Below are 25679 nucleotides of genomic sequence, written 5' to 3'. Positions count from 1 at the left end.
GATGATAAACAAGTAAAACCGCGTTATCCGGGATTCCCCGCTTGAGTCACTTACGTGACGGTCCGGCATCATTCCTCAATACGCATTTTATTTCTATCTGGAATTACGATCAGGTCGGATCTGCCGCTGCTGGTGCAAACACGAATAATTCTTTGTGCGAAATTAACAGTAATAATAACCGTCCTTATTCGACGAATGTTGATTGGTACAATAGTCGCGTGAACCGTATCAAAATATTTGTTTAATCGCTATTAATTCCAAAGTGGAGAGCACGAATTTTGGCATTCGAACCAAGGCGAACAATGGCCAGAAATATCTGTTTCTGTGCCGCGATTACCGCAGTATTAATCAGTCTGTGCATCGCTGCGACTCTTGAGTAAGTTAAAATATGTACTATTGTCTAATATCATGATTCTTGTTGAGTTCTTAGATTCAATTCTTTCTGGAACGAATCGAATTCAAAACAGTTAAAACGATAAAATTATTGCAGCATACCGATATACAGGCAACGTTTAATTGTCGGTGATGAAACACGTGGAAAAAGTATCAAAGCAAGTGAAACTAAGCCAAATCCAGTATGGCACAACGATACGATCCCTCTGCAAAAATTTATGGATGTAAGTGGACCCATTAAAAATTACACTTAGGCCAATCAAGTGATTAGAATAAAATTTCACACACATACTGTCTCTTACATTTTTTATCCAACATATCATTGTGAAACTAAACATCTTAGATAAATTTCAATACTTGTTATCTCAAGAGTGAAAGCAATGCAGTAAACAGACTAACATACATCGACTTGTAGTTTTATTTCACATGTATCATACGATTCTAAAAACGCACACTGATACCAGGTATCGAGTGTCTTTTTGTTCCTATGTTGATCACGTTATATTATAGGCAGAATATTTCGGAATAATTCGCATTGGAAGTCCGGCCAAGAATTTCAAAATGGTATTCAACACTATGTGGGGAGACACCTGGATACCCTCTGCGCATTGTGGATTATTTGAAATAGCCTGCAGTAAGAATTGAATATGGTTCTAGCAGGAACAATTTCTATTAAGCATTCCTTCTTAACCACGTACAAAACTTTAGTTATAAATCAATATTAAATTGTATTTATAACGATTTGATTAACACGTTGCATAAAAAATATTCAAACTATATGCTTTACATTAATGTTTCTTGTTACATAAGATTCAAGATCTTTCTTCATCAATTAACGTTTGGTTTAATACAGTGACGCATACGAGATATGACAGCAGTAGATCCTCATCTTATCAAGAAGATGGAACCATCTTTTCAACTGGAGACACAGCAAACGATCTCCAAGGTTTTGTTTCCCGGGATAAATTCAGAGTAAGAACTGTCTTATATTATTCCTTTTCGTATAAATTTTGTGCGCGAAAATTAATAATTCCTTATATCTTGTCAACCAGAGCAATTCGCACTTTCACCCATCTAATGAAGTGATTAATCTTATTAACTCAGCTCTTTTTCAATTCAAATTACTAGCTCGATCATTTAACAATAGAGAATCAAAGTTTCATCGAGATGACGCACATCCCTTGGATTCCTTATGGACTTAGCAAAGCTGATGGAATTATAGGTCTTGGTTTTCCAGACCTGAGACACATCAAGGCTCCATCTTTTTTCACAAACATGCTGAAACAGAAGCTTATCAATAAGCCAATGTTTTCATTCTACTTCAACAGGTGAATTTCACGTATTACATTATTCTACAGGAAATAAATACGTTTCTGAATTTTGCAATTCAAACGTCTCTATACACGACTATCAATTTTATGTGTTTGTAGGCTCGGACAATAATGAGCTATTTCCCACTCTCGCAAATAATTTTATTGAATTGCAATGGAGAATATTTCGGTGTTAAAATACTCCAAAATAACCATTATTGTACTAGTAGTAAAAAAATAAATAAATAAAATTACACACAATTTCAGGGATGCGACCACAGAAAGAGCTGGTCGTCTGGTATTGGGAGCACCAGATAGAAAGCATGTTAACGAGTCAACACTGGTTACAGTTCCCGTGATAGGGAAACTTTACTGGAAGATCAAAATGGACAGGTGAATTTAGCGCACAGCAGATCTTTCAAAGTTAATTCATCAATTAATATTTCACTTTTCACTTTCCATCTGAATGGTAATAAGTTTCTTCTTGCTTATTTCGAGAATACATAATATAAATGGACAAAAACGATAACAAGGTTCGTTTTGATTCTTGCAGAATGGTTATAGATGTTAGGAATAAGTCTCATCCATTTTGCAAGGATGGCTGTGAAGCCCTTTTGGATAGTAGCACAAACACAATAGTCGGGCCAAGGGACGAAATTCAGTTAATAAACGACCTGCTAGGTGCCAGATCATTCGTGCCAGCGATTTTCAAAATGGACAGATACATGGTAATATGGCGTAGATATTATTTTTTCGAACTGTACAGGGATTTCTAGACTCCTATAAATAAGTGACAGCTAAGTTTGTGTCATAAAAATTTAATGAATGTGATTTATTTTTTGCGTGCTGTATCACCTACACTGCATCAGGTGAACTGCAGGGAATTTGCAAAATTACCACCGATCAACTTCGTAATAGCTGAAAAGAACTTCACCATCAATTCAAAGTACTACGTTCAACATGTGAGTATACGCTATAACTTTATGAGATTTTTTTTTGATTTTCACACCTATACCGGTCAGTAAGTACTTAAAAAACGAAAAATGACTGTATGAGCTTCATTAGTATATGACATCTAGAAAAGGAAAACTGTGAAAAGGTTGGTGTTTGTATTATTACTTATTTCACTATGAGAAATACCAAACGAAGTTTTTGAATGGAACCATCTTATTTTAATAATTTTGATTGTGACTTTCCAGCTAACATACGAAAGTTTGGAAATATGCCTATCACCATTTGTACCGAGCGATGAGAAGTTTTGGCAACTAGGCGGAGCATTTTTAATGGAATTTTATACAGAGTACAATTTCGATCACGGTCAAGTGACAATCGGAAGAACTAAATTCTAAAGACATAATATGTATAGTTGACTGAAGACTCTCAAAGACTGTGAACCTAATGGGGTTTTATATGTCGTATGGGATTGCGTGTTAAACAGCTCCCGCGGACAAAGAAATTACCAAATCGCTAACTAGGCTTCTTATGGCTCCAGCCTCACTTACCCGTCGAATACTGGCAACGAAAGTTATCCCAGGGTTGACAGTCTTTATATTTTTCCGTCAACGTACGTTTATATAAATATAATCGCGCATAAGTTCCTTTTATAATGTTTATACAAATTTTAATTTTTCTCAAATAATGTATGTATACCTACGGTCGAAAAATAATAAAATTTACCCGTGTGAAACATCTGCATTACGCTGTGTCACGTATCAAAGGCGAAGATCAGCAATGCAAACTTTAAATTTCCCTCCAAAGCTACGATCTATCGCTCTGTGCAATCGACTCGCTTATATCGAACGATGCGGAACATCGAGTGATTGCCTCGAAAAGAATCGAGACGGTGAATTCTCGATTGTCGGCACTGTTGCGATATCGACGTCAGAATCAGGGGTCGGGAGTCGGGAGGGAGCGGAAACAACCGATCTTCAATATTATTTGTCATCATCGTTTTGACGCCGACATCTACTGTTCGTCCAAGTTTTACGCACATATTAAACCGAGACTTTGTCTCCCGCGTACGCGAATTGATCCACTGTTCCACAAGTCCACGGTGAAGTCGAATCAACGTTTTTCAACATCAACGGCGCCGATATGTGGCGAATTATTTTATGGGTGGCTGCGGCAGTTGCCCTTGTCAGCGGAGATCTAGTCAGGTAAAGCAATATTAGAATATCATTGAAAATAAGTAACGGGAATAATCTATGGCCGTTAGAAAGATATTTCAGGTCAATTTCACCTTTATTACGTATCCTGCTATATTTGTATTTTCGCAATATAATATTCCTACTCACTATCTCGTCCATTGTTAACGGGGTTTTATCTGCTACAGAGGCAATTGACTTTGTGGCTTTTTGGCACCGCCTGGCGGATATACATATATCAGTACTGCTACGAGAATACAACTTAATAGATGAAAATTTATAGCAACTGGGAACCACACTTACAAAACTCACGTGCAACTGACTCGTCATAAAATATGAATAATGCAAATGCACATATTTTGAGGATTATCGGCTTCGTATCGAAACTTGTTGCTTTTAAACAACGCATGAATAAGGATTGAGCACATCCTTTTCTGACACAGAGAGAAAAAGAGAAAGAAACGTCCGAACCAAATGATTCATTTCTAGACTGCAATTTTCCCATTGAAAAATTAACCTTTGTTCCCGTGTTCGAATAATACGAATCTCATGCACTGCGTGTACATTAACTATTTATTATGATTGGATCGTCCCATCAAAAAAACGTCTTTCCTTTAAACCAAACTTCAATTTATTTTAAGATATAGGCTCGAAAACTACTGAAATAAATGTAACGTGAATCTGTCATTGAGTTTTCTATTTCCCATTAATAATCGTGCTTGTCCAACGTGATTTACAAATGGATACATTATATTTATACGTACAGAGATACATATATTGTTAATACGAATACTGACTTAGCCTGATTTTTAAATCAGCTGTCCACGTTTGAGTAGATGTAACTATCCTCTGGAATTTTGTTTGCTCAATATTATCAGCCGTCGTATACATATAGAATGTATGCTTTACTTAGATTGACCTCTAGAGGTTGCACCTCGCTTTCTCTCCTGTTATCTATTACTTATGTTTCATTTTTCACTTCTGTGGAAACTGTATCGTATAAGTTAGATAATTACAGACCTCCTTGCTGAGCAGAAATGATAATACTTCACAACAGTAATATTTATTTATAAACGACGTTGTTTATTGAATCTTTGACTCTATTCCAAATCAATATAATAAAATAAAAGCACTAAAATTTCCACAAAGTTTCCTGACCTCAATATTTGCATAATTTTTAACCAAAAAACAATCTTCTCAATTTTTTTTTTCGTGAATTAAGAACAAATGCAGAAGCCGAAATTTGTTCGAAAATCAGTTTTGAATGGTCATTTTCCACTGTATAATTTTTGCTCATTCAACAGAGTTCCTCTCTACAAAGCACAAAGTGCTAGAAGGAAGCTTCAATCTGTTGGTACTGAAGTGCAGCAAATCCGTTTACGGTACGGTGGTCCCACTCCTGAACCTCTGTCGAATTACTTGGATGCGCAATATTACGGCTATATAACGATTGGCAACCCACCCCAACAGTTCAGTGTCGTATTTGACACTGGCTCATCCAACCTCTGGGTGCCCTCCAAAAAATGCCACTACACAAACATAGCTTGCTGTAAGTATGCGTACGCTCTTCATTTGCATCTTGTAAACAAATAATAAATAATGACAATATTGCCAAGCTAAAGTTGAAGGTATTAGCGTGTATTTATATATATCATAAATATTTACTTGACCACCTGCCAATTAAATAGAACTGACTTTAGTTCTTACAAGTCATCGCCGCTTATTTAAATCTTGCAATCTGATCAAATGATCTTATCAGATTTACGCCGACAACTTTATTCAGAAATTAAATCCGCGCAATACCAATGATATTCATAAGTTTATAAAAAAAATTGGCTGATATCATTTCTAAAGATTAATCTGTTTCACAATCAGTTACGTTCAATACCACGTAATGAATCTTCATCATTGTTTATTTGTTTACTTGCCAAATTACAGTGCTTCACAACAAGTACGATAGCAAAAAATCAACTACCTACCAGGCAAATGGTACCAAATTTGAAATTCGCTACGGATCAGGGAGTCTCTCCGGATTTTTATCCACCGATGTGGTATCAGTGAGTATTCAACACATATTATCTATTATCATTGTCTATCATTTCCTTTTCCATACAGTGGTCTGTTTTTAGTTTGTATTGCTATATCTTATCCTCAAGAATTAATTTTTCTCGTGAATTTTTCAATATATTTCAGTTCGGAAATGTTGACGTTCAGAAACAAACGTTTGCCGAAGCTATGAGTGAGCCTGGGCTCGCATTTGTGGCGGCCAAATTTGATGGAATTTTAGGAATGGCATACCCAAGAATCTCAGTCGACGGAGTGACGCCAGTTTTCAACAACATGCTGAACCAGGGTCTCATATCTCAACCAGTTTTCAGCTTCTACTTGAACAGGTATGCCTATGTCTACAGTTGAGTAGATTTTATTCACTTATGCCTACCGAAAATATTGTATTTCACGTTTTTCCCCCCAAATTCGAGTAATCCGATCCATAAAACCTCATATTATTATCTTATTTGTTCTTCAATCTGTGCATTCATTGAATTTTTTTTTCCGTAGGGATGCTTCACAGAAGCTTGGTGGCGAATTGATTCTTGGCGGTTCCGATCCCGAACATTATACTGGTGATTTCACGTACGTTCCAGTCGACCGTCAAGCCTACTGGCAATTCAAAATGGACAAGTACGTACTAATTAAAAATCACGCACGATCGCGTAATGTTTCTTTTTAGGGTCTACTTTCATCGTTGACTGACAGTAGGCATGCAAGCACTGCAAGGTTCACCTCATTACCGGCGTTCTTATGGGATCTCAATAATCAGAATAACAATTTTGTCTTTACCCCTCGTTTACGTATCTTTAGTCAATGCTTTCAGGGTTGTTCCAGATTATCTACGTTATCAAAACCTGTATTTTACAGAGTGTTGAAGTGAAAAATTTTTCCTAGTCACGCAATAAATTACCCACACTTGTTGCGAAACATCTATTTTAAACGATGATGTGTATTGCAATTAAATGAAGACGGGACAAAGTAATATCAGTATTCTTGAAACATTGATATTGATTCGCATCGGGCGAAATATCTTCGTGAATACGTTATGTAAACTTCACTAATTTTCTAGTAGATTGAAAAACTTCCTCATTTTTCTTGATATTTTAGAATTGTAACAATCGCGATCAATTTGAGTTTGTTTATTGCATACTAAAGTGAATCGTTAAATCATTTACCTCAAGTGATGCCGTTAACGGAACGTCTGCATTTATTTTATTCATTCATAAAACTTTTTTTTTTTTTTGTAATCCAACCTTCAAACATATGTTTCTAGAGTCAAAGTAGGAGATAAAGTATTCTGCAAAAACGGGTGTGAGGCGATCGCGGATACGGGAACTTCTTTGATCGCTGGACCTGTTGAAGAGGTTGAAGCTATAAACAAGGCTATTGGTGCAACTCCACTCGTAGCTGGGGAAGCTATGGTATTCTATTTCTCTACTCTTTACCAAAATATTAAACAATCGTAAAGAATAACCTAATTAAATTAATTTTCATACCTGGAAAAAAAAAAAAAAAGAATTTGTTGCTTTCATGATATCAAAAATGTTCTTTGTCTTCGGCCTATGCAAATCGAAGATACGTTCTTTTTCTTTCAATGCCGAATTCTCGTGTGTTTAGGTCGATTGCAAGCTGATATCGAGTCTCCCAACAATTGGGTTTGTCTTGGGACAAAAAACGTTCACCCTGAAAGGTGAAGACTACATTCTGAAGGTAATGACTTTGTTTGCCATAAAACATCAAGTTTTATAATCCAAGCTTTCTTTCTTCTTTATTTGATACAAAACTTCGTGTATAGTTTTAAGAAGAGTGTGAAAATTGAAATCTGCTCATAGTTTTCTTTTTTCATTACAAGTATCACATTATAATGAACTATACACCTTCGAGATTTCAGATAGCAAAAATTGTTTCGACGTGGTATATTCGGTTACTATGAAAGAAAATAACTAATCTGTTTATAGTTCGTTCGATTAATTAATATTATTAATATAATTGCTGTCATTTTTTCAGGTGAGTCAATTCGGCAAAACTATTTGTCTTAGCGGATTTATGGGCATTGATATTCCACCGCCGAATGGGCCGCTATGGATATTGGGAGATGTTTTCATTGGACGTTACTACACAGAGTTCGATATGGGAAACAACCGCATTGGTTTCGCTATCACCAAATAAACGAGTAAACGACTAAATAGATGAAAGTAAAATTATACATAATACCCTACACTGACAGTAATACTGTGACTGCAGTGATACGCCCTACGCGTTTATTTTATACATAATGAACTTATTGTGTACAAGTAGTGAACTTTGATACCATCTAAATATGCAGAGCCGCCATAGCAATAGCTGCCGACGCTGTAAATATGATCAACGCATTGTAATACCTGTGTATTAACAATTAAATGCTATCATTATTAAAATCTTCTGCTGAATAGTTGTACAATATAATTATGTATACAATACTTACCTAAAATACGTATTACACAGTTTTTTGATTTTGAGTTTTATGTTCGAAGTTCAATAGTTTAAATGTAGTGTCAACAAAAAATGAAAAAAAAATTGTGTTAAAATGTAGAACTTTAGTTAAGAACACGCCAAACAAGAAAAATCTTTAGGGAATTTAGTTTTTCAAAACACGACAAAGTGCATTAATCTCACGCGTGAAGTATATTTTTAACGACTCCACTGGCATTGTAATTACAAATAAGCTGATTTTTTAATGACTAATAAATTAAATTGTTTCATAAACAAAAATTGTGAAGTATAGGCGTTCAAGTAGCAGCTCCGGAATGCTTTATAAATAAATGACACCTGCTTTGGCTGTTGGAATTTTCTTTTACACTACCGTTCACGCATTAGCTAATAGACCGAATTTGGCGTGTAAATGGATTGGTGTGTAACAATTTGGAACAACGAGGGTTATTTCCAATTAATAGTAACGGTAGTAATAAAATAACTATCAAAGACGACCGTGAGATCTTTCATTTGTAAAATCACTGTAAAATTGTCATTGCGTTTTCTTTTTTTATTCCTATTGTTAATGATGCTCTGCATAGACTTTTTCATTTTGTTAAAAAATTTCTAATATTTTCAAATACTTTTACCTTTGAAACATTGTTCGTATTTCTGACATAATATTTAATTGGTAAAAAAGAAAAAAGAAAAAAAATTAAAGTAAAATTAAAAATACTAAAACGTGAACTCTACACATGTAAACAAGCGTCAGTCGATTTTGATTGCAAATCTTTTTTTTCGTTTATAGTTTGTTTTTGGTTCATCGAACTTACAATCACGATATTGTTACTAACGAATTACACGTAATTGTAACCGTCGTAAACCTTTGAATTTGTGTTTGCAGTAGCAATTAATTACGGTCACAGTAGCAGTATTATGAAACAATCAAAAATTTTCAATTATAATTATTCCTTGTGTATTCTCTATACAAAACAATCAGTGTAACCGATTATCACTATTTATCTACAATAATAATAATAATAATAATAATAATAATAATTCGTTAAATAATAATACTAGACTTTAGGCGTTACATAATTTCTTTTTCATAATAAAAATAATAATCATAATAATGATCATCATATTCATCGAATTGAAAGTATCTAAATTTTCACTATCAAACTCATCGACGAATTATTGGACAGCAGGTGTACGCACCATAAATACGGTTTAATGCTATATATCATCTATAAGTCTGAACAAAGTCGTACAAATCTTTGTACATTTTAAAGTTGCGTCGTTATCTACCTATATTTATATGTATACATATATCTTTTTACCGTGTGTAACCTTCTCCACTCGGTCTACCTCAGCCCACGCTATCCCTTCAAAATTCATTTGAAAGCAAAACGTTGTACGATAAACGATAATCGTTAGCATCTCTCAATCTATATTGAAAAAGTCGTACCAAAGTTTGACAACTTTTATTATGAACTCTATACAGTAAGGAATTAAAAAAACGGAATCAGAAACAATATTGGCGCACAGTCAGTTTTGACAACTAAGTTAAAATGCAATTAGGAGAGAAACATTAATGATTTAATCCAATTCCTTAGGAGTTGAATCAGTTATTTCCAGAAGAATTGCACGATGATTATTTACACATTTATTCATTTACTTATTTCTCAATAATGCAAATTGAGTTTTTCATCGATTGCTCTCCCTCTCTTTAATTTTATTTTCTGAAAAAGTATGAGGAGCAAAACTTTATAGCAAAATTACTATGTAGCAGTAGAGCCTCAATTCTCTCTAATATAGTGCGGAGTGAATTTGTCACTGTATATGTTTAAAATTTATCAAAGATAATGAACAAAAGAGACAATAAGAAAAAACAGTATCCCAATATAAAGTTTACAACGTGTTTTACCAACGAATGAACTAAAGAGTAAAATTAGTCAATCAATGACTGCCCTTTACTTACAACTGGGACAAAACCCGTCATCATCGTTGCGACTGTGATCATGGTCGTAATTTGACCAATCATAATAATGTTGTGATGTGATAAACAAAGTTAAATAGTGGAGAACGGAAGAAAACGGGGAAACAAAAACTAAAGAAAAATATATATATCTGGGGCGGGGGTTTGCAAATGGATAATCGATAGACGCCATTAGTATAAGTATTTACACACACAATACACATTGTTCGGTGTTGATTTATAGCAGATTATACTGCTCTGATTTCCTTACAGTTAGAATTAACGATGTGGAGTAGAATTCATATTCATATTCATATTCATATTCATATTCATATTCGTGTTCACATCCATAATCTTGTTCATTTTCAAAATCATATTCATTCCGGGCTATTGTGTATTTTCACTTACCACCAGATTCGATTCTCGGGAGTACGGAATTTTATCGACGAGGGCATATTATATTTAAATACTAGACCCAATATTGGCTTATGATCAACTCCAGAGATTTTTCCTAAAATGATTAAACGGAAATGGTAGGCAGTTTCATTATGGAATGAAAAATTCTCTCTTTGTACTTGAATCAACATATCGGAATGTTGTTATTTCTCGAATGTATAGAAGTAATAGGGTATACTTACGCAGCTTTAGATGCCTTTTGCTGATTCATCGTAGCACCCCCAAAACTCTTTTTTTTATTCATTCGGCATTTTTTCACGTAAGCTTCAACCAGCAAGCCGATTTTTTTAGGATTTATTTCCCCCGTTTTATTGTGACAAATCTGAAATTTACGCAAAAACACGTAGCATTGTACATAGAAACACGCTGCACTGAATTTTTTGGTTTAATACTGTTGTAAAATAGAGGATGTAGATGCAATTCGGACCCACCTTAGGCACAGCTTTTCTCATAATGTCTTTATATTCCTCTTTTGTTACGTGCTTCTTTGTGTAATGTGGTTTCAAAACTAGTTTCACCTCCTCTACGACTCTTTCTTGTCTGTTTAATTTTTTTAGAAACTGAAAATCGGAAAGACAAATCAAGTAATAACGATGAAAAATTATGCATTAATATTGTTATAATTAATATTGTCGTTTGGTTCTATCAATGTAGGTATATTTTTTAACGTCAAAAAATAACTGGATCACTTAAATAAACATTTATGCGTCAAAAATTCAAAAAAAAATCATTAAAAAAACCGAACCTTGTCTTTCACCTGCATTTCGACGGCTGAACTCGGGAGATCGTCCAAAATCTGAAGCTGGTTTTCGTCCATTCGAACACCGACTTTGGGATTTGTTGCTAAAAAATATTATTAGAGAATTTTACTATGCCAAACGTGCGATATACGTAATACCAATGTACTTAGGATCACTAGAATCCCTGATTTCAAGGCTATAACTTTACCACTATCTTTATTTTCTAGCTCAGTAAATATGTACGCTAAACAAGTTAAAAGGATAACAGAAGTTGATACCTACATTTCTTTCTCTTATCCTTCTCAAGAACTTTTCTCGCCCTCGTTTTTCCCAGACCTTTAGCTGGTGACGAGCCAAAGAGTACGTCAAAAGCGTCTTTTTTATCAGCTGGTTTGTTGGCAGTTTTCGATGGTGTATTTTTATTTGTATTACCAGGGGGCAATTGTTGAGGACTGTGGCCTCCTGGACTGGGAGGATCAAAAATCCCATCGCTAAGACTGGAACCGGGCGAATACGGCGACGACATGTCAATAGTGTCGTTTGTGGTCTCAAGTGTAGCGTCGCTTCCATTTTGTCCCATTGTTGAAGCATTTTTGCTCTGTGAAGATGTCGACTTGTTGCCACGCGATGGAGCCGGCTTTGCCGGATTAGTGAATAAGTTTGGCAGCTGTGGCCTCTCGTTTGATCTCTGTTTGTTCTGATTTATCGGCGAGATTCGGTTTGGCTGTCGTTAATATAATCCGTCATTGTACATTCTCATATCAAAAAGTTTCTCGCATTTCAAGATATCGTTCAGTTTTTTTTCTCAACATTGCTACAATCTTAACTTGAAGATGCGAGACTTACTGGTACTAGGAAAAGAACATAAGGTGTATATTCACTCTCACCAATCTTAAAAACCGAGAAACCTTTTATCTAAAACTGGAGACTTTGAGGTTTTTTCTTATCAGAGTGGTTAAGTGTTCAATAATGAAGAACTTTGTTACGAGATTCGAAACCCTTTCATTCCCAGAGTGAAAAAGTTTCAACTCACCAAACGATAAGGATGGTACGTTTATGAAAGACGCGGACCTTATAGTCTAGACCACCAGATATCGATTCTGACATCTTTCTGTTTCAGGTGTGAAAATAGGATGCGGTTTATAACTACAAGGCCCGCTGAGTGAATCGAAGATAGATTGAAAACACCTCAAGTGTACTAGTTACTGAAGTACTCTATGAAAAAACAAATATACCCACCTGTATTAAACTTCTTTGAGTGCTGATGGGTGTACTGGTGTTAAACAAAGTACTACGTTGAACGGCTGCAGTGACAGTAGCAAGTACCGGATTAATGTTTGTAAAGTTAACCGGATTCTGTTGGTTCTGTTGACTCTGTTGAGTTTTAGCGGGACTTTCGCTCGGCTGTGTTATTTCAGTCTGTCCATCACCAACAGGCGGTGAGTCTCTCTTAGGTGAGGCTTTCCTTATGGTAACCATAGATATGATCTTGGGTTTATCCATCTGTTTATTAGTGTCCTGACTCTGTTGTTCCTGGATCTGTTTGTCTGCTTCACTAGGAGTGCAGGAAAGAGTATCAGTTGCGTCATGATTTCTTGGTGAACTGCACTGATTTCTGTCTCTCTCGTCTGCTGGTGTAGCTTCCTGACTGGCTACTGGCGTCGGAGACCTTGACTTTGTAGGGTCGAATGGATCGTATGCGTCAGGTGACGTCGGCGGTGATGTGGGTGGTTCGGGCGGAGTATTGGGCCCTATTTTAAGTCGCAGTTCGAGCTCCTCCTGAGCCCTCATTTCCAACTCTTCGTCAGCTCTTTCGTCTATTTCCTCTTCCTCTTCCTCGTGAAGAGGGTTTATCATCGACGCCCTGAGGTTACTCTGCTGCTTGTTTATAGAAAATTTAATTTGCGGCTCCGGCGGAGTCTTTGGACCCTGAGAAATGAACTGCTCATGCTGAGGAGTAGCCTGAGCAGAGACATGCTGCTCAGGGGTGGCTATTTCCTGGGTTTGCTTGTGTTCCTCGTCGTCACTAAGTACTATGACGTCACGTGGAGAAGGTGTTTGTTCCCTGAACGGAGACTGGTCAAGGTCTATTACCGCCACAGGTTTTTTTGTTGCTGCTATTTCAGCAGCCTTTGATTTTTTCTTCTTCTCTTTCTTGTTCTTCGGAGACTTAGGCGGTCTTTTCTCTTTAACCTTTTCCTTCTTAGACCTTTTAAGCACAGGCTCAGCAGTTTGCGCAGTTTCTCGGCGCCTGCGTTTTACTGTCGGTGTCACAAGTGGCATAACTTCAGGCAAGGGGGGTAACTCAGCCTGGTTTACTTCATTCTCCTTATTGAAGCAGACGCTAACAAGTATGTTGTCTCCGCTGGCGAAAACTTCTTTAGAAGGTGGTGGAGTCCTGTTACGTTTGTTCTTCTTTCGCTTTTCAATCTCCTTCATTTTCTTGGGGTCCTTTTTCTTCTCCTTCTTCTTTTTCTTTATCGCTTCTTTATTCGTCAGTATAACAGTCAAGTTTTTAGGAGGGACTGGAACAGTATCTAATACAGGAGACGACCAGCCTGTATGAGAAGCCACTTCTTCGTGTCTGGTTGGCGATGGGTCTCTGGACCGTGATCTGGACCAGGATGGAGTCCATTGAGCACTCCAGGATCTTCTGTCTCTCGACACCGGGCGTCTTTCTCTCTCGATTATCTTTTCGTTAATCGATTCCCAGTTTTTATTGCGTTCTCTTTGATCCCTGGACCGCGATCTTTCCCTTGACCTATCTCTCGAACGGGATGCATTCTTTCTCTTTGTGTGTTTTTTGTCTTGGGATTTGGAGGATATTCTCTTGGGTGTTTTTGATCGTGATCGCTTTCTGTTTCTCGAGCGGCTTCTAGACTTGTGCTTTTTTGCTTTATCCTTCTTTTTATCCCGGGATCTACTCCTCGACCGACGACTTTTAGACAGAGATCTGCCTCTGGATCGCCTTCTCGGTGAAAGAGAGGATCTGCGCTTCCTTGAGAGAGATCTGGATCGTCTTTTCGACACCGATCTCTTCCTTGATACCGATCTCCTTCGTGATATCTTACGCTTTGATCGAGACAACGATCTTCTTCTAGACACTGATCGATCTCCTTTAGAATAAGACTGACGGGTTCTGGACCAAGATCTTCGCATTCGGGATCTAGATCTACTTCTCGATCGATTTCTTTCGTGAGATCTGCTTCTTCGATCTCTGGAAAAACTTCTTCTACGCGATAGAGTCCTGCTTCTAGATCTGCTTCTAGTCTCATCCCTGATATCTCTACCATACTCATCTTTTCTTGGCCTCGATGGTTTGTCAGCTACAATCTTTCTCACATCGTATCTCTCGAGCTCCTTGCGCTTCTCTTTCTTTCTTGCCACTTCCTTTCCCTTCTTTTTCGACTTATCTTTGTCCTTGTCTCTGTCTCTATCTCTATCTTTTTCCTTGTCTCTCTCCTTTTCTTTCTCCTTGGACTTCGACCTCCTGTCCTTGTCGCGATACTGCCTTTCCTTGGTACTCTTAGATATTTTCTTCCACGATACTTGGTTCTGTGATGCAATATTCTCCTTGTTTTTGTCCAATTCCTTTCCCTTCTCCTTCTTATCTTTTTTTTTCTTCCTCTTACTGTCGTCTTCCTTTTCCTTGCCAGGCTTTTCACTTGTCTTACGGCTCATTCTGCCGTCATCCATTATTTCTCCATCCTCCATCTCCTTTTCCTTCCTTAGATGCAGCAGTGCTAACTCATCCTCAAAATTCATTGCTTCGTCAGTTTCTGAAATTGCTTCTGTTCCCAGACCCGCGTATCCTGCGGGAGTTCTGCACCCATCCAAATCGTCATTTGATCTATCTTTGGTCGGGGTTATCGGCTCCAGGCCACTTTCGAAAGGCGAGGGAGAACTTCTGTCATTATCCTTATATTTTACAGGTAGCTCGTCTTTGCAAGGAGTATAAGCTCCGTCAGATTCCCAGCTCTGTTGATGCAAGTTAGTGTGCACAATACTTTCGAATATCTCACTAGGGTCTTTTTCCAGGGGAAAATTCTCTGTTTCCGGAAGAAAATCCATTTTTTCACTGGAGCCTGCATCCTCCAAATTATCCTCAATCTCAATAAGTTCCGCATCATCTTTCTCTTCACATTCTGTAGTCTTATTAATTTTTTTCTCTTGTGCTTTATTTTCATCCTTGTCATCATGGGCATTATCATCAGGGTTCTCAGGTTTCCTTGAAATGAATTCCTCGTCTATCTGATCATAAAGCACATTACTCTCTTTTACTGGTTCCTTGGCTAGAGTCTCAATGTTTGTTTGGACATTGTCTACCCTCGTCCATCCTCCAGTAGTAACGGCCTCTTTTTTGCTCTTTGTTTCTTGGCTCTTTTGCGTATTTTCAAGACTATCCTTGAGGCTGACCTCCAGATCGTCCTCGGCTGTAACCTTTGGCGATGACGATTGGATGGTGTCAGTAATGGAGATGATTGTATCCGAGCTTTTCTCAGTCAAGTCAACCATCGACGGAGTCTCATTTTTCTCCTTCTCGCAGTTGAATTCATTCTTCTTGGATGAATCGCGTGACTGATCCAAGTCATTTACAGCAGGCTCATCCTCACCCTTATTTGTAGTATCTTGTTCATTTGCCTCTTCATCATCAATCACAGTTAACGTTTTTTCACCTTTTTGCTTTTTTTCCAGCTCTTCTTGCTGCTCCATTTCTCTTAGCTTCTGTTCCTTTTCTTTGAGCTCTTTTTCGAGTTCCTCCAATTTCTCTTCCTCGTCGTCATCAGACTTCTCCTCAGCATCTGTGTCCTTGGTTCTATCCTGTTTGTCCACCGTCGCATCTTCAGTCTCTGTGGCAACTTTAACCTCCTTGGTAATAGGTTTTTCTTCATTAGCCTTTGCCTTTTCAATCTCAGCATTCTTCTTTTCTTCGACCTCTTTCTCCTGCTGGATCGAGGTTTCTATAGTCTCATCTATTTCATCGTACAGATTGCTGAGTTTGTTGCTAAGCTTAAATTTATTGCCAATTTTAAACGTGATCTTCCCTCTACTGTCATTTGATATTTTCTTCGGTGGTATCTTACTGAGCGTCTGTCTTTCCTTCTGCAATGATTCGACATAGGGATCAGACGGTTCAGGTATATCAGACAAATCACAGGCCTGAACATCACCCACAATGATATCATCGTCGTCAGGAATATCGGGTGGCAGAGGCGGCGGCTCGAGCGGTCCTATTTGCTGGGAAAGCTCCTGTTCACTATTCCTAGCTACATCCATTGTCTGAGATGAGTAAATTGAAAAGTTTGGACAGTCAGCTTGCGAGTCGTCTTCGTCGTCGTCGTCATAAGCGGTCAGTCGGATTCCAGGCTTATCGATGATAGCCTGCTGATTAGAAAAGCTGGCTGCAAAAGAGTGAGCTGCAGGTTCTGAAACCCCTCGCAGTCCATGGCTCTCACCATGTTCGGCATTGCTATCACTGTCATCAGCGAAGGGATCATACTTATCGTCACTCTTGTGCTCCCTATTATCCTCCTTCGGATTGTCGTCAATTACAAGTTCCTGATCGCTGTCATTGCAGTCCCTGTCGCTCTTTGACTCTTCAAAGTCAAGAAGACCGGACGGCGGCTCAGGCGGAGGAGGTAACAGCACACTCCCAACGCCCTGGTCGTTATTCAAAGCATCGACAACTGGAGAGTCATTATCGCATGAATTCTTATTGTCAGGTTGTTCAATATCCGAGTAAAGGTCGCACTCTTCCTCATCTGGCGCCTGATTCCTGGGGCCAAATGTGGGCTCAGTATTGCTTAAACCAGCTTGCGGGAAGTGCGAGTGATCTTGGACGTCGTCATGCAAATTAAACCCTGACCCCTCGTCTTGGAAGCTTTGCCCTAAATTACCCTGCATAAAGCTTGGAGGCCTAATCGGGGGAAGTCTGGGTCCAGGCAGTGGTGTAGACATCAGTGGATGAATCTGGGGTCTAAATCTCTGGAAGGAATTCAGGTGCGGAAAACCAGGAGGAGGTGGTCTCTCGCTGTTAGCGTCTTGATGGCTGAACGGTGTCGGCGGTTGCTGTTGCTGGTGCTGCGGCTGTTGACGATCGTTACGATCCGTCATCAGCGGAGGTGGAAACCTTGGTCTTTCGTTACGGAAGTTTTGCTGCTGAGGGTTGCGGTTCCTAAACGGGGGATGAAGATTTCCTGCAAATCCTGGATGAGGACCGCGCATTTCAAATCCTGGATTGTAGTTACCTGGGGGTCTAAAGTCACGGCCACTGTTATAACTGTCCCTTGCTCCCCCTGGCCCGCCAAAGCTGTGCCGTCCACCTCCTCCGCCTCCTCCTCCCCCATACGAATCTCTGCCTCCACCATAACCCTGCCCGCCATAACTATGCCGGTTGTTTTCGCAGTTATAGTTACCGCTTCCCCTAAAGTTTCCACGATTTCCTCCACCTCTTGGACTGTTGTACATCGGATTTTGTACCATATCATTTTGATCGGTCTTTGTCAAGTCCAGACGTGTTTCCTTCGCTGTAATATTCTCCTCGTCGTTTGTCAAGATTTTTTTCTTTATCGGACTCTCGTTGTTGTTTATGCTGTGCTTGTTGTCTTCATTGTGGTCATTGTTGTTGTTGTTGTTGTTGTTGTTGTTGTTGTTGTTGTTGTTGGTGTTATTTTTTATCAGAAACGTTCCGTCTGCCTTCAGAGTTAAATCAGTGTTTTTCTTAGAGTGCCAGAACTCTTGGCTGTCCAATATGCTACCAATCAGATCGACGGGGGTCATCAAATCTGGATTTATTTCATCACGTGGTATCAGTGGATTTGAAATCGTTTTCAATGCTGTGTGACGACGTGTCGATGCAATCGCATTTCTGGGACGACTACTTACTAGTAATCCATTACCACCAACTGTACAACTGTCGGATTCTTCCGAGTCGGACCTGTTTTGGGAAACAAATAAATTTTCACACCATTTAGATGGATGATGCATCTAAATGGCTTGCTGCATCTGTACGTATACGAAGAGAATCTCTCAAAGTGGACCTTTCGAACTATCAATCGAAGCAAAGTTACAGCATTTGACGAAAGGCGTGTATTGTAATCACCTCGACTGGCTTGACAGGCCTACTTCGAGAGACTCTCGCAGTATGTATCCAATAATTTAACGTATTCGCAGGCAATAATATGTATCAATACCGAGATCGGATTTTACAGAGATTATAAGTTTTACAGATAAAGTTTTTCTCTGCGATTGCCAAATATGTACTAAAAGAGAATGCAATGTTGAAATCTGGTAAGTAAGAAGAACTTTCCTTGCTGGTTTGCAAATAATTGTAAATGACAATTACTCTTCCGTAATAAAATAATTATTGCCTTCAAATGCTTCGTTCAATATGGTTTGCCTAGACACTAAACATTTAAACGACATTTAAGAATATAATAGTATTAGAATCAATGTTTGCAGATAAAACCAGAACAATGTGTATTGTGCGCATCCTTGTATATCCAGGTAAAATTCGATTCATACACCCAGAAAAATATCCTAGTCTCTTATGGTCGTGAGGGTTCTTTGATATTAGAGCCTGGCAGGCAATACTAAATAAATATTAATCATAATCATAATCGCAGTAATAACAGCAGTAATAACTGTAATAGAGATCAAATTCATATCGTCGTATAGGAATATGGTTTAAATGTACGTAAAGCTGTAGCGTACCGAGCCTGAAATCAAATTCATTCGCAAAATTTTCGCAAGAACCTCATTGTCAATAACTGGAGGGTAAGTACATCAATGTCTTTCTAGTCGATGATTGATATATCGCAATGGAATGCGAATAAAAGGTATACGTATACCCAATCAATACCGTAACTTGCCATAAATGTTGTTAATAGTCAAGACAAAGCAACGAAATGAATTTTAAAATTAATAATAGTAAAACAAGTGTCAAACAATAACTGAAAAAACGAGTAAATAAATTATACAATGATTGGTGAAATATAGGTATTGGAAAATTTTTCACTCACCCAGTCGGGCTGTAGTTGAGGTCGCGTGAATTTCCGAAGAGGCTGACTTGAGATATACCCGCTGTGTATCTTGAATTTCTGAGCAGTGTGCGATCGCTTATGGTTTGACGATTTTTAACCGTTGGCACGAGGAGAGGAACGTTACGGATAGGTTTGCTCATTCCCAGCGCCACTGCCAACCGTTTTTTGACAGTCTGAGCTTTGGCTACAGAACGTACGGTACGGGCACGACGATATCTACCTCGTTGCTGAAATTGATAAAAAATTACTGTTAAATTTCGCACATAAGAAATGAATATTAGCTATTTTTTCCTTGTCTTAATTATAATATTCAGAAGAAATTGCGTTCTTTATTGCTGTTATCAAAGTTAGATAGTCTTGAGTACATACTAAGATTAATGGATCTCAATTTCATATAATTTTATAGCTTGTAAAAAATGGTTGGGGAAGTATAGAGCCCCTGTGATTTTACTAAGTGGAGATTTGCTTCTGATTCGTTTCTTGTATTACTCATTTCTGAAGAATTTTAAGCTTAGTAATCTGTAAAATTGTACATCGCTACTGATGTAATTTTATGTTATTAACTTATTTAGCAATCGACAAGATCAAAATAACTTTTTTACTTGAATTTGATAAATTTTAAATTTATACCAAAATTGTCTTAAATCTTTGATTTTCACTTAGAACTATTTTCAATTTTTATTTCTCCCTTACGTTTACCAAGAGAAAAAAGCAAAATTTGAATGGTTAACTTGTTACAATTTAATTTTTTTTTTTTTCTGATACTCTACTTTCGTTTTTCGCATCATTGATCTCAATATGAATAATATGATGAAAGAGTGTACTTATGAGAAGACGGAAAAAAAATGTGAGAAACACGAAAAGAAAAAAAAAAAAAAAACTCAAAAGATTCTACTGACAAAAAATTTTTATTAACATGAATCAAGGATTAAGGATTAAGGTTGGATACAGATGAGTGAAAAAAAATAATATGAACAATTATGTGGTCATTAATTGAAAAATTACGCGATACATGACATGGTTAATACACATATGTATAATTATGCTTTTTTTTAGCTCTTGTGATAATGATATATTAAGCGAAAATTTATACAAGAGAAGTGAGAAGACAACAAGATGCAATTTTACTTTTGTCTCTCTTTACAAGAAAAAGAGATACACTCAAACTCCGAACATTAAGTACTTCCGTTTGTTTTCAATACAGAAAACGAGTAATATCAAATTATTGTTGTAAAGTGAAATTGTTAGCGGTTTTTTATATATTTTTATAATTTCCAAGTCACTGAAGCTGATATCCCATTTTAACAATTCGCGTGGAATCAGTGGGATTTTTTAAATCAAAACCGTTCAAAACAATAGAAGATTTTTTATAATTTGCAATTTTTTTTATCAGTGTCTTTAGGTTCTGCATTATTCATAATTATGATACATTGGAAATAAAAATGATTGTACTTTGTTACTATTCTTATTATAGTCAGTACTGAATATAAAAGAGTGCAAAAATATTTAGAAAAATATCCCATATTGCAGAGATGCACTATTCGTTGCGCTGTTACAACAATTTCATTCACCGGTTTGGAACTTAGAGACTAGAGGACATGTATAGCTTTCGTGTTTGATTTCAACACATTGAAAATAAATAAAAATTTGGTTTGTTTCAGAAAACCTCTTGTACTTAAGAGACTGACTATCATGAAAGAAGTAACTATAAGTTGGTTGAAAAATTAAGTGAATTGAGTTGCAAAATATGAGTAGACTAGGGTAAAATATTATATCAAGGATTCCCGTTAACGTTTCTTAAACATTATCAATATTCCACAGAATCCAGATACTGTACTTATTTTGAATCACAGCTGGTTCATGAGCAATCTTTACAATGATCAGAGAATTCAGATTTTTTTAAGTTCGGTAAGCAGATTTGCGACAAGATCGAATTGTCAATCACTCTGAAATTTCCTAATCCCAACCCGGTTTGCAAGTATAAAAGTATTACATAAATAATATGAATAGATTCAATTCAAATTGTAGCCAAATTGTGTTAGTGCATATTGTTTTTTCGAAGTATCTTGCAGACAGTGGAAATCTATGGAACTCATTTCGAAAATTAATTGGAATATGAGCGCAAGTCCATGTAAATTTATTAAAAAAAAAGAGGGGGAAAAAAAAAAAGAGAGGTAAATTCATAAATTCTGGTCTAAAATCTAGCAATAGATTCGATCAAAATTTTTACAACTGAATGAATTTCATGTAGTATGCAAATATCACATGAGAAATGGATCATGGCCTAATTTTGCGCATATTTGTTTAGGTGTACACAGTTGGGTTAGTCAATTGCAGATATCATCTGAGATATTTATTGGTATTGTACCTTTCGCTTGCGCTTCGATTTCTTCTTCTTGTATTTACGTGTTTTCGACGATCCATCATTGGCTCCGGACGACTTGACCTTAACGTATGTGATGATTTCCACCTTCTTGCCGTCATCGTCAATCTCCGTTAGCCTCACTTTTCGCAGCTTCATGATCGTCTGCTTGCTGCTGGTTTTGCGAACTTTTTTCTTTTTCCGTTTACGTTTTACCGTACTAGACTTAGACGCAGACTTAGAAGTCGATTTTTTAGAGCCCGTGACTTCGCAAACGCGACGTCCTGGCGCCGCTTCCGCAGCTCGAGCGCGGGACGTTGATCCTGCAACCGAGTCAAGACCGGACGACGACGTCGAGGGCTGGTCAGGATCGAAGAAGACGACCGCGTCTCGCGAGTCCGCCGCGTGTCTTGTTTCTCGCGATAAAGACGCTGCCCGGTTACGATCGGCGCGTATATTTGCCCGCACGCGTTCCGTTTGACGAGTACGAGGAATTACGCGCGGACCTACCGACAATTCGCGGTCACGACCGGTTCGCGTTCTCCCGTACGATTCGCCCAGTCTACGAGCCTCTTCCATCAAATCTGGAACCTCGTCAAGGTCGATTTCCACCTAAAATTTCACAGTTTCGTTTCTTAGTCTTTCATTCATTTTTCGGACCTATTTCAGGGCTATAAGCAATCAAGAAAAACATTGTGCTTAGATTTTGCGAAATAGGGTGGTAAAGATTCTGTTGCGTTATAAATAATTGTTAACTTTTTAGCCCAACTTAGAACTGGAACAAACAAAGTTGATCAAACTCAGCGTTTGCTCGTAAATGGTGGAAAAATGTATTCATAATCTTTTTTTACCTACTTATCCAGCTGTCCAGGTCATATAATAAAGTGCTCTTCGCGAGTTCTTTATGGTAATCATTCAGAAAAATATCATAAGCTTGTGCGGGATGACTCTGAGCTGTCTTCATTTATGTTTTTTTATACCACTCCCTGATTTGTACTCTACTATTTACTCTTGTATAAGTTTATTTGTTACCACTTCGGCATCATTCTGACTATTTTGGGCGCATTCAGGACAGAACCACTCGTCCATAGGAACTTCGTTCATGGGTGGAGTGAGGCACTCTAGGTGATAACCCAGATCGCAACCGTCACACAGCAACATTCGATCTTCCCTGTCGCACTGTTGGCAAATCTCGCAGTACGTAGCATCTTCCTGGATTTGTTCCTCAACCGGAGGTTTGATAGTAACTGGAAGCTGCTGTATGACCTGAAAAAATCATGAAAATGCTATGTAGCTTTTTCTTTCTAGCACTTGCTTAAAACATGTCAAATTACAAAGAGTACGGCTAAGTCGTAACATAAATTCCGAGATCAATGAATGTGCTGATTAATAGGGCGAAATTAATAATATATATGAAAAAAAAAAAGAAGGTTTTTACTGTTACTTTCTTATTGTTCTTCAATTTCTCATTTAACAGTACCTTTCCACCAAGATTTTTCCTGACCAATATTAAGGTAAAGGTTTGTCTATCGACAGGACATGTGTTGATGTTCTTGCTCCATTCGACGAGGCACTCAAGGCAAAAAGAATGGTCACAAGATTCAGGTGTAGCGATTTCCTGTTTCTTGAAGGAGAGCAAACAAATTGGGCATTTTTCTGTCTGCAAGTTACTGCTGTCACTGTCGCTGTCACTTCCATTTGCAGTCGCTTCATTAACACCCGCAACTTCTCCTGATTCTCCTTCTACTTTGAATTTTGATTTTTTTTGCCCATTTGACGATTTAGCTTTCCGCCCAGTACCTGTGCCACCTTGTCCATCCAACTCTGACGACGAACCATCTACAGTCCTCCAGTCTGACCGTGAGGTTGAACTATCACTATCGATGACTGTGAATGAAAAAATTTGGGGTAAGATCTCAGGGCAGAATAAGATGAAAGAGAAAGTTCATCATTCACGTAAATTAACACATCAAACAAGTATATACTAACCTAGATCATTTGATCCATCAGCATCTGTATCACTGCACCCGTAACTTGTGTTATCATCACTGACGAGTCTCTGCAATTTAATGTAAAAAGAGATGATTAATTGGTCAGCTAATTAAAATTTTCTAAAACTGAGATCCTTACAGATAAATGATGTTGGTGAAAATTCAGTTACTTTGTTTGATTCAAGATATGACAGAATAATGTTATATTAGTTGCTATGTGATTAAGGTTCACATTTTCATTTCCAATCTGATCTTCCAAATGAGGGGGGCAGGACGTTTGGATGCTATGTAAAATATGCTTACATAAGTTTTTCTGTTCTTTACAGGCTTTGGAACATCGCTATCATCTGAGCTGCTCTCGCAGTCACTTGTGACCCTCTGAAACATGAATATAACAAATTAGATTTAATCTCTATCTTCAACAGAGAATTCAAATACAAAGCAGTTTAGTTTACTCACACCGTCAAAGAATAAATTTATTAAAAAGAAAAGCTACAGTATTGAAAGTAAAACTCTACCTTTTGCTATCTCAACTATCTGTTCAACGTATTTACTTACATATACTCTCCTTTTTCTTGGCATCCCTATTATTGATTCATCGCTACTGTCACTATCAGAAACGATAACTCGTCTCCGTTTGGAAGGCTTTGGTGAATGCTCGCTGTCTTCGCTATCGCTAGACATCTTCATTCACTACGGTCAAAACATGTGCATGTGTGTTCCAACCTTGCTTTGCTCACCACCTCAGCTGAATAACAGACAACATCGATACAACAGGTTTTTATTATGAGTATTCTTAAGTAATCTCATACAACTACAACAGGTTCAAGAAGCAAATAATCGGTTGCCCTCAAATTTGCAATAAATTGTAATAATGTAATATCGACATTGACTGATGGCTGATTTATTTGGAACGAACAGTCCCTGGACGTAGTGATGAAGGTGGGACAAATATCACGAACCTTCAAAACTACAAATTATTTTCGCCATATGCAAATTAAGCATACACACATGTATAGAAAGGGAGATAGAAAATAGGGAGTGAAAAGGGTGAATAAAAAAAAAGTGGAAGGGTCGAATACTTAAAAAAAATTCTCCAAAGGAAACCGAATAAAGACGTCTCAATTCAGATTCGCTAGTAAGATCTGGCACGAAGATTTGGGGGATATAAGTAGTCAAAATATTCGAAAATTATTCAAGGTTCGTTTCATCTATCGTTATTTTTTCTTGTTCACACACGTAGTATCCTTGGCTAGTTCCCCGTTCTGTTACCAATTTGCGTCCCAAACATGACGGTCGTTGGTAAATATTTGCAAAATTTAACACGCCTGGGTACAAGTGATGCATGAAATATTACTCCAGTATTATTAATAGATATCTACGTAAGAATATGACTTATTTCCATATACCTATACGGTTTTAAAAATATTTTATTCCGTGATGACAAACTTTGGTGATAATGACAGCCAGAGGTACGCTTGGTTGTAGAAAACCGCGGCCATTTTCCTTTTACCAATTCTCGCTAGGCTAGTCGCTTGCACGATTCAGCCGACTTTACGACGTTGCCGATTCTCAAATCTTCATCAAGCGATTACTAGCCATCTGACGGAATTTGTTAGTGTTACATTGAAGTTTTGCAAGGGGCATTTTTACTTTTGAAATCATCCTTCGAAATTCAACATTATTTACATTTTTTATTACATCAACGCTTACGTATGTTGAATGATTGTAAAAGTAAAAAAGGTCTTTCACTGTGAAGA

The 25679-nt window shown here is 37.5% G+C and overlaps 3 protein-coding genes across 4 annotated transcripts; 2 read left to right on the top strand and 1 right to left on the bottom strand.

The window, feature by feature from the left end:
• Window positions 1-54: 54 nt before the first annotated feature.
• Window positions 55-3407, top strand: LOC124182536 (cathepsin D-like). The gene is made up of 9 exons (XM_046569962.1): window positions 55-376; window positions 491-617; window positions 904-1027; window positions 1247-1365; window positions 1522-1721; window positions 1971-2096; window positions 2257-2431; window positions 2573-2665; window positions 2903-3407. Exons 1-9 carry the CDS (start codon window positions 303-305, stop codon window positions 3050-3052), a joined length of 1188 nt encoding a protein of 395 aa, XP_046425918.1. The 5' UTR covers window positions 55-302; the 3' UTR covers window positions 3053-3407.
• A 220-nt stretch (window positions 3408-3627) lies between these two features.
• On the top strand, window positions 3628-8344 carry LOC124182538 (lysosomal aspartic protease-like). Its single transcript, XM_046569963.1, has 8 exons — window positions 3628-3859; window positions 5152-5396; window positions 5786-5904; window positions 6041-6240; window positions 6407-6529; window positions 7173-7320; window positions 7517-7609; window positions 7907-8344. The coding sequence occupies exons 1-8, from the start codon at window positions 3798-3800 to the stop codon at window positions 8066-8068; spliced, it is 1152 nt and encodes a 383-aa protein (XP_046425919.1). The 5' UTR covers window positions 3628-3797; the 3' UTR covers window positions 8069-8344.
• A 1475-nt stretch (window positions 8345-9819) lies between these two features.
• LOC124182532 (serine/arginine repetitive matrix protein 2) lies at window positions 9820-25465 on the bottom strand. Of its 2 annotated transcripts, none has more exons than XM_046569946.1 (14): window positions 25329-25465; window positions 24478-24667; window positions 24223-24297; window positions 23918-23987; window positions 23409-23815; window positions 22961-23194; window positions 21935-22540; window positions 19546-19793; window positions 12764-18461; window positions 11807-12248; window positions 11530-11627; window positions 11216-11344; window positions 10967-11106; window positions 9820-10839 (listed from the first exon to the last, which is right to left on the bottom strand). In XM_046569946.1, the coding sequence occupies exons 2-14, from the start codon at window positions 24607-24609 to the stop codon at window positions 10821-10823; spliced, it is 8298 nt and encodes a 2765-aa protein (XP_046425902.1). In that variant the 5' UTR covers window positions 24610-24667; window positions 25329-25465; the 3' UTR covers window positions 9820-10820. The 2 variants fall into 2 exon arrangements, with proteins under 2 accessions (XP_046425902.1, XP_046425903.1); XM_046569947.1 differs by having other exon boundaries at window positions 11542-11627.
• Between the last annotated feature and the right edge of the window lie 214 nt (window positions 25466-25679).

Source organism: Neodiprion fabricii, chromosome 5 (genome assembly GCF_021155785.1).
Source record: "Neodiprion fabricii isolate iyNeoFabr1 chromosome 5, iyNeoFabr1.1, whole genome shotgun sequence".
In the NCBI taxonomy this organism is placed as follows: domain Eukaryota; kingdom Metazoa; phylum Arthropoda; class Insecta; order Hymenoptera; family Diprionidae; genus Neodiprion; species Neodiprion fabricii.
The sequence above is the reverse complement of the archived record's forward strand: the minus strand, read 5'-3'. Positions and strand labels throughout refer to the sequence as shown.

Excerpts from the sequence above, each read along its gene's own strand:
- LOC124182536 (XM_046569962.1), top strand. The coding sequence starts at position 303 with ATGGCCAGAAATATCTGTTTCTGTGCCGCGATTACCGCAGTATTAATC. Across the intron at positions 618-903 it reads CTCTGCAAAAATTTATGGAT|GCAGAATATTTCGGAATAAT; the intron begins GTAAGTGGACCC and ends GTTATATTATAG. Across the intron at positions 1,366-1,521 it reads TTTCCCGGGATAAATTCAGA|CTCGATCATTTAACAATAGA; the intron begins GTAAGAACTGTC and ends TCAAATTACTAG.
- LOC124182538 (XM_046569963.1), top strand. The coding sequence starts at position 3,798 with ATGTGGCGAATTATTTTATGGGTGGCTGCGGCAGTTGCCCTTGTCAGC. Across the intron at positions 6,530-7,172 it reads TGGCAATTCAAAATGGACAA|AGTCAAAGTAGGAGATAAAG; the intron begins GTACGTACTAAT and ends ATATGTTTCTAG. Across the intron at positions 7,610-7,906 it reads GTGAAGACTACATTCTGAAG|GTGAGTCAATTCGGCAAAAC; the intron begins GTAATGACTTTG and ends TCATTTTTTCAG.
- LOC124182532 (XM_046569946.1), bottom strand. The coding sequence starts at position 24,609 with ATGAAGATGTCTAGCGATAGCGAAGACAGCGAGCATTCACCAAAGCCT. Across the intron at positions 18,462-19,545 it reads CTCAACTACAGCCCGACTGG|GTCCGACTCGGAAGAATCCG; the intron begins GTGAGTGAAAAA and ends TTCCCAAAACAG. Across the intron at positions 12,249-12,763 it reads CTCAAAGAAGTTTAATACAG|CCAAACCGAATCTCGCCGAT; the intron begins GTGGGTATATTT and ends TATTAACGACAG.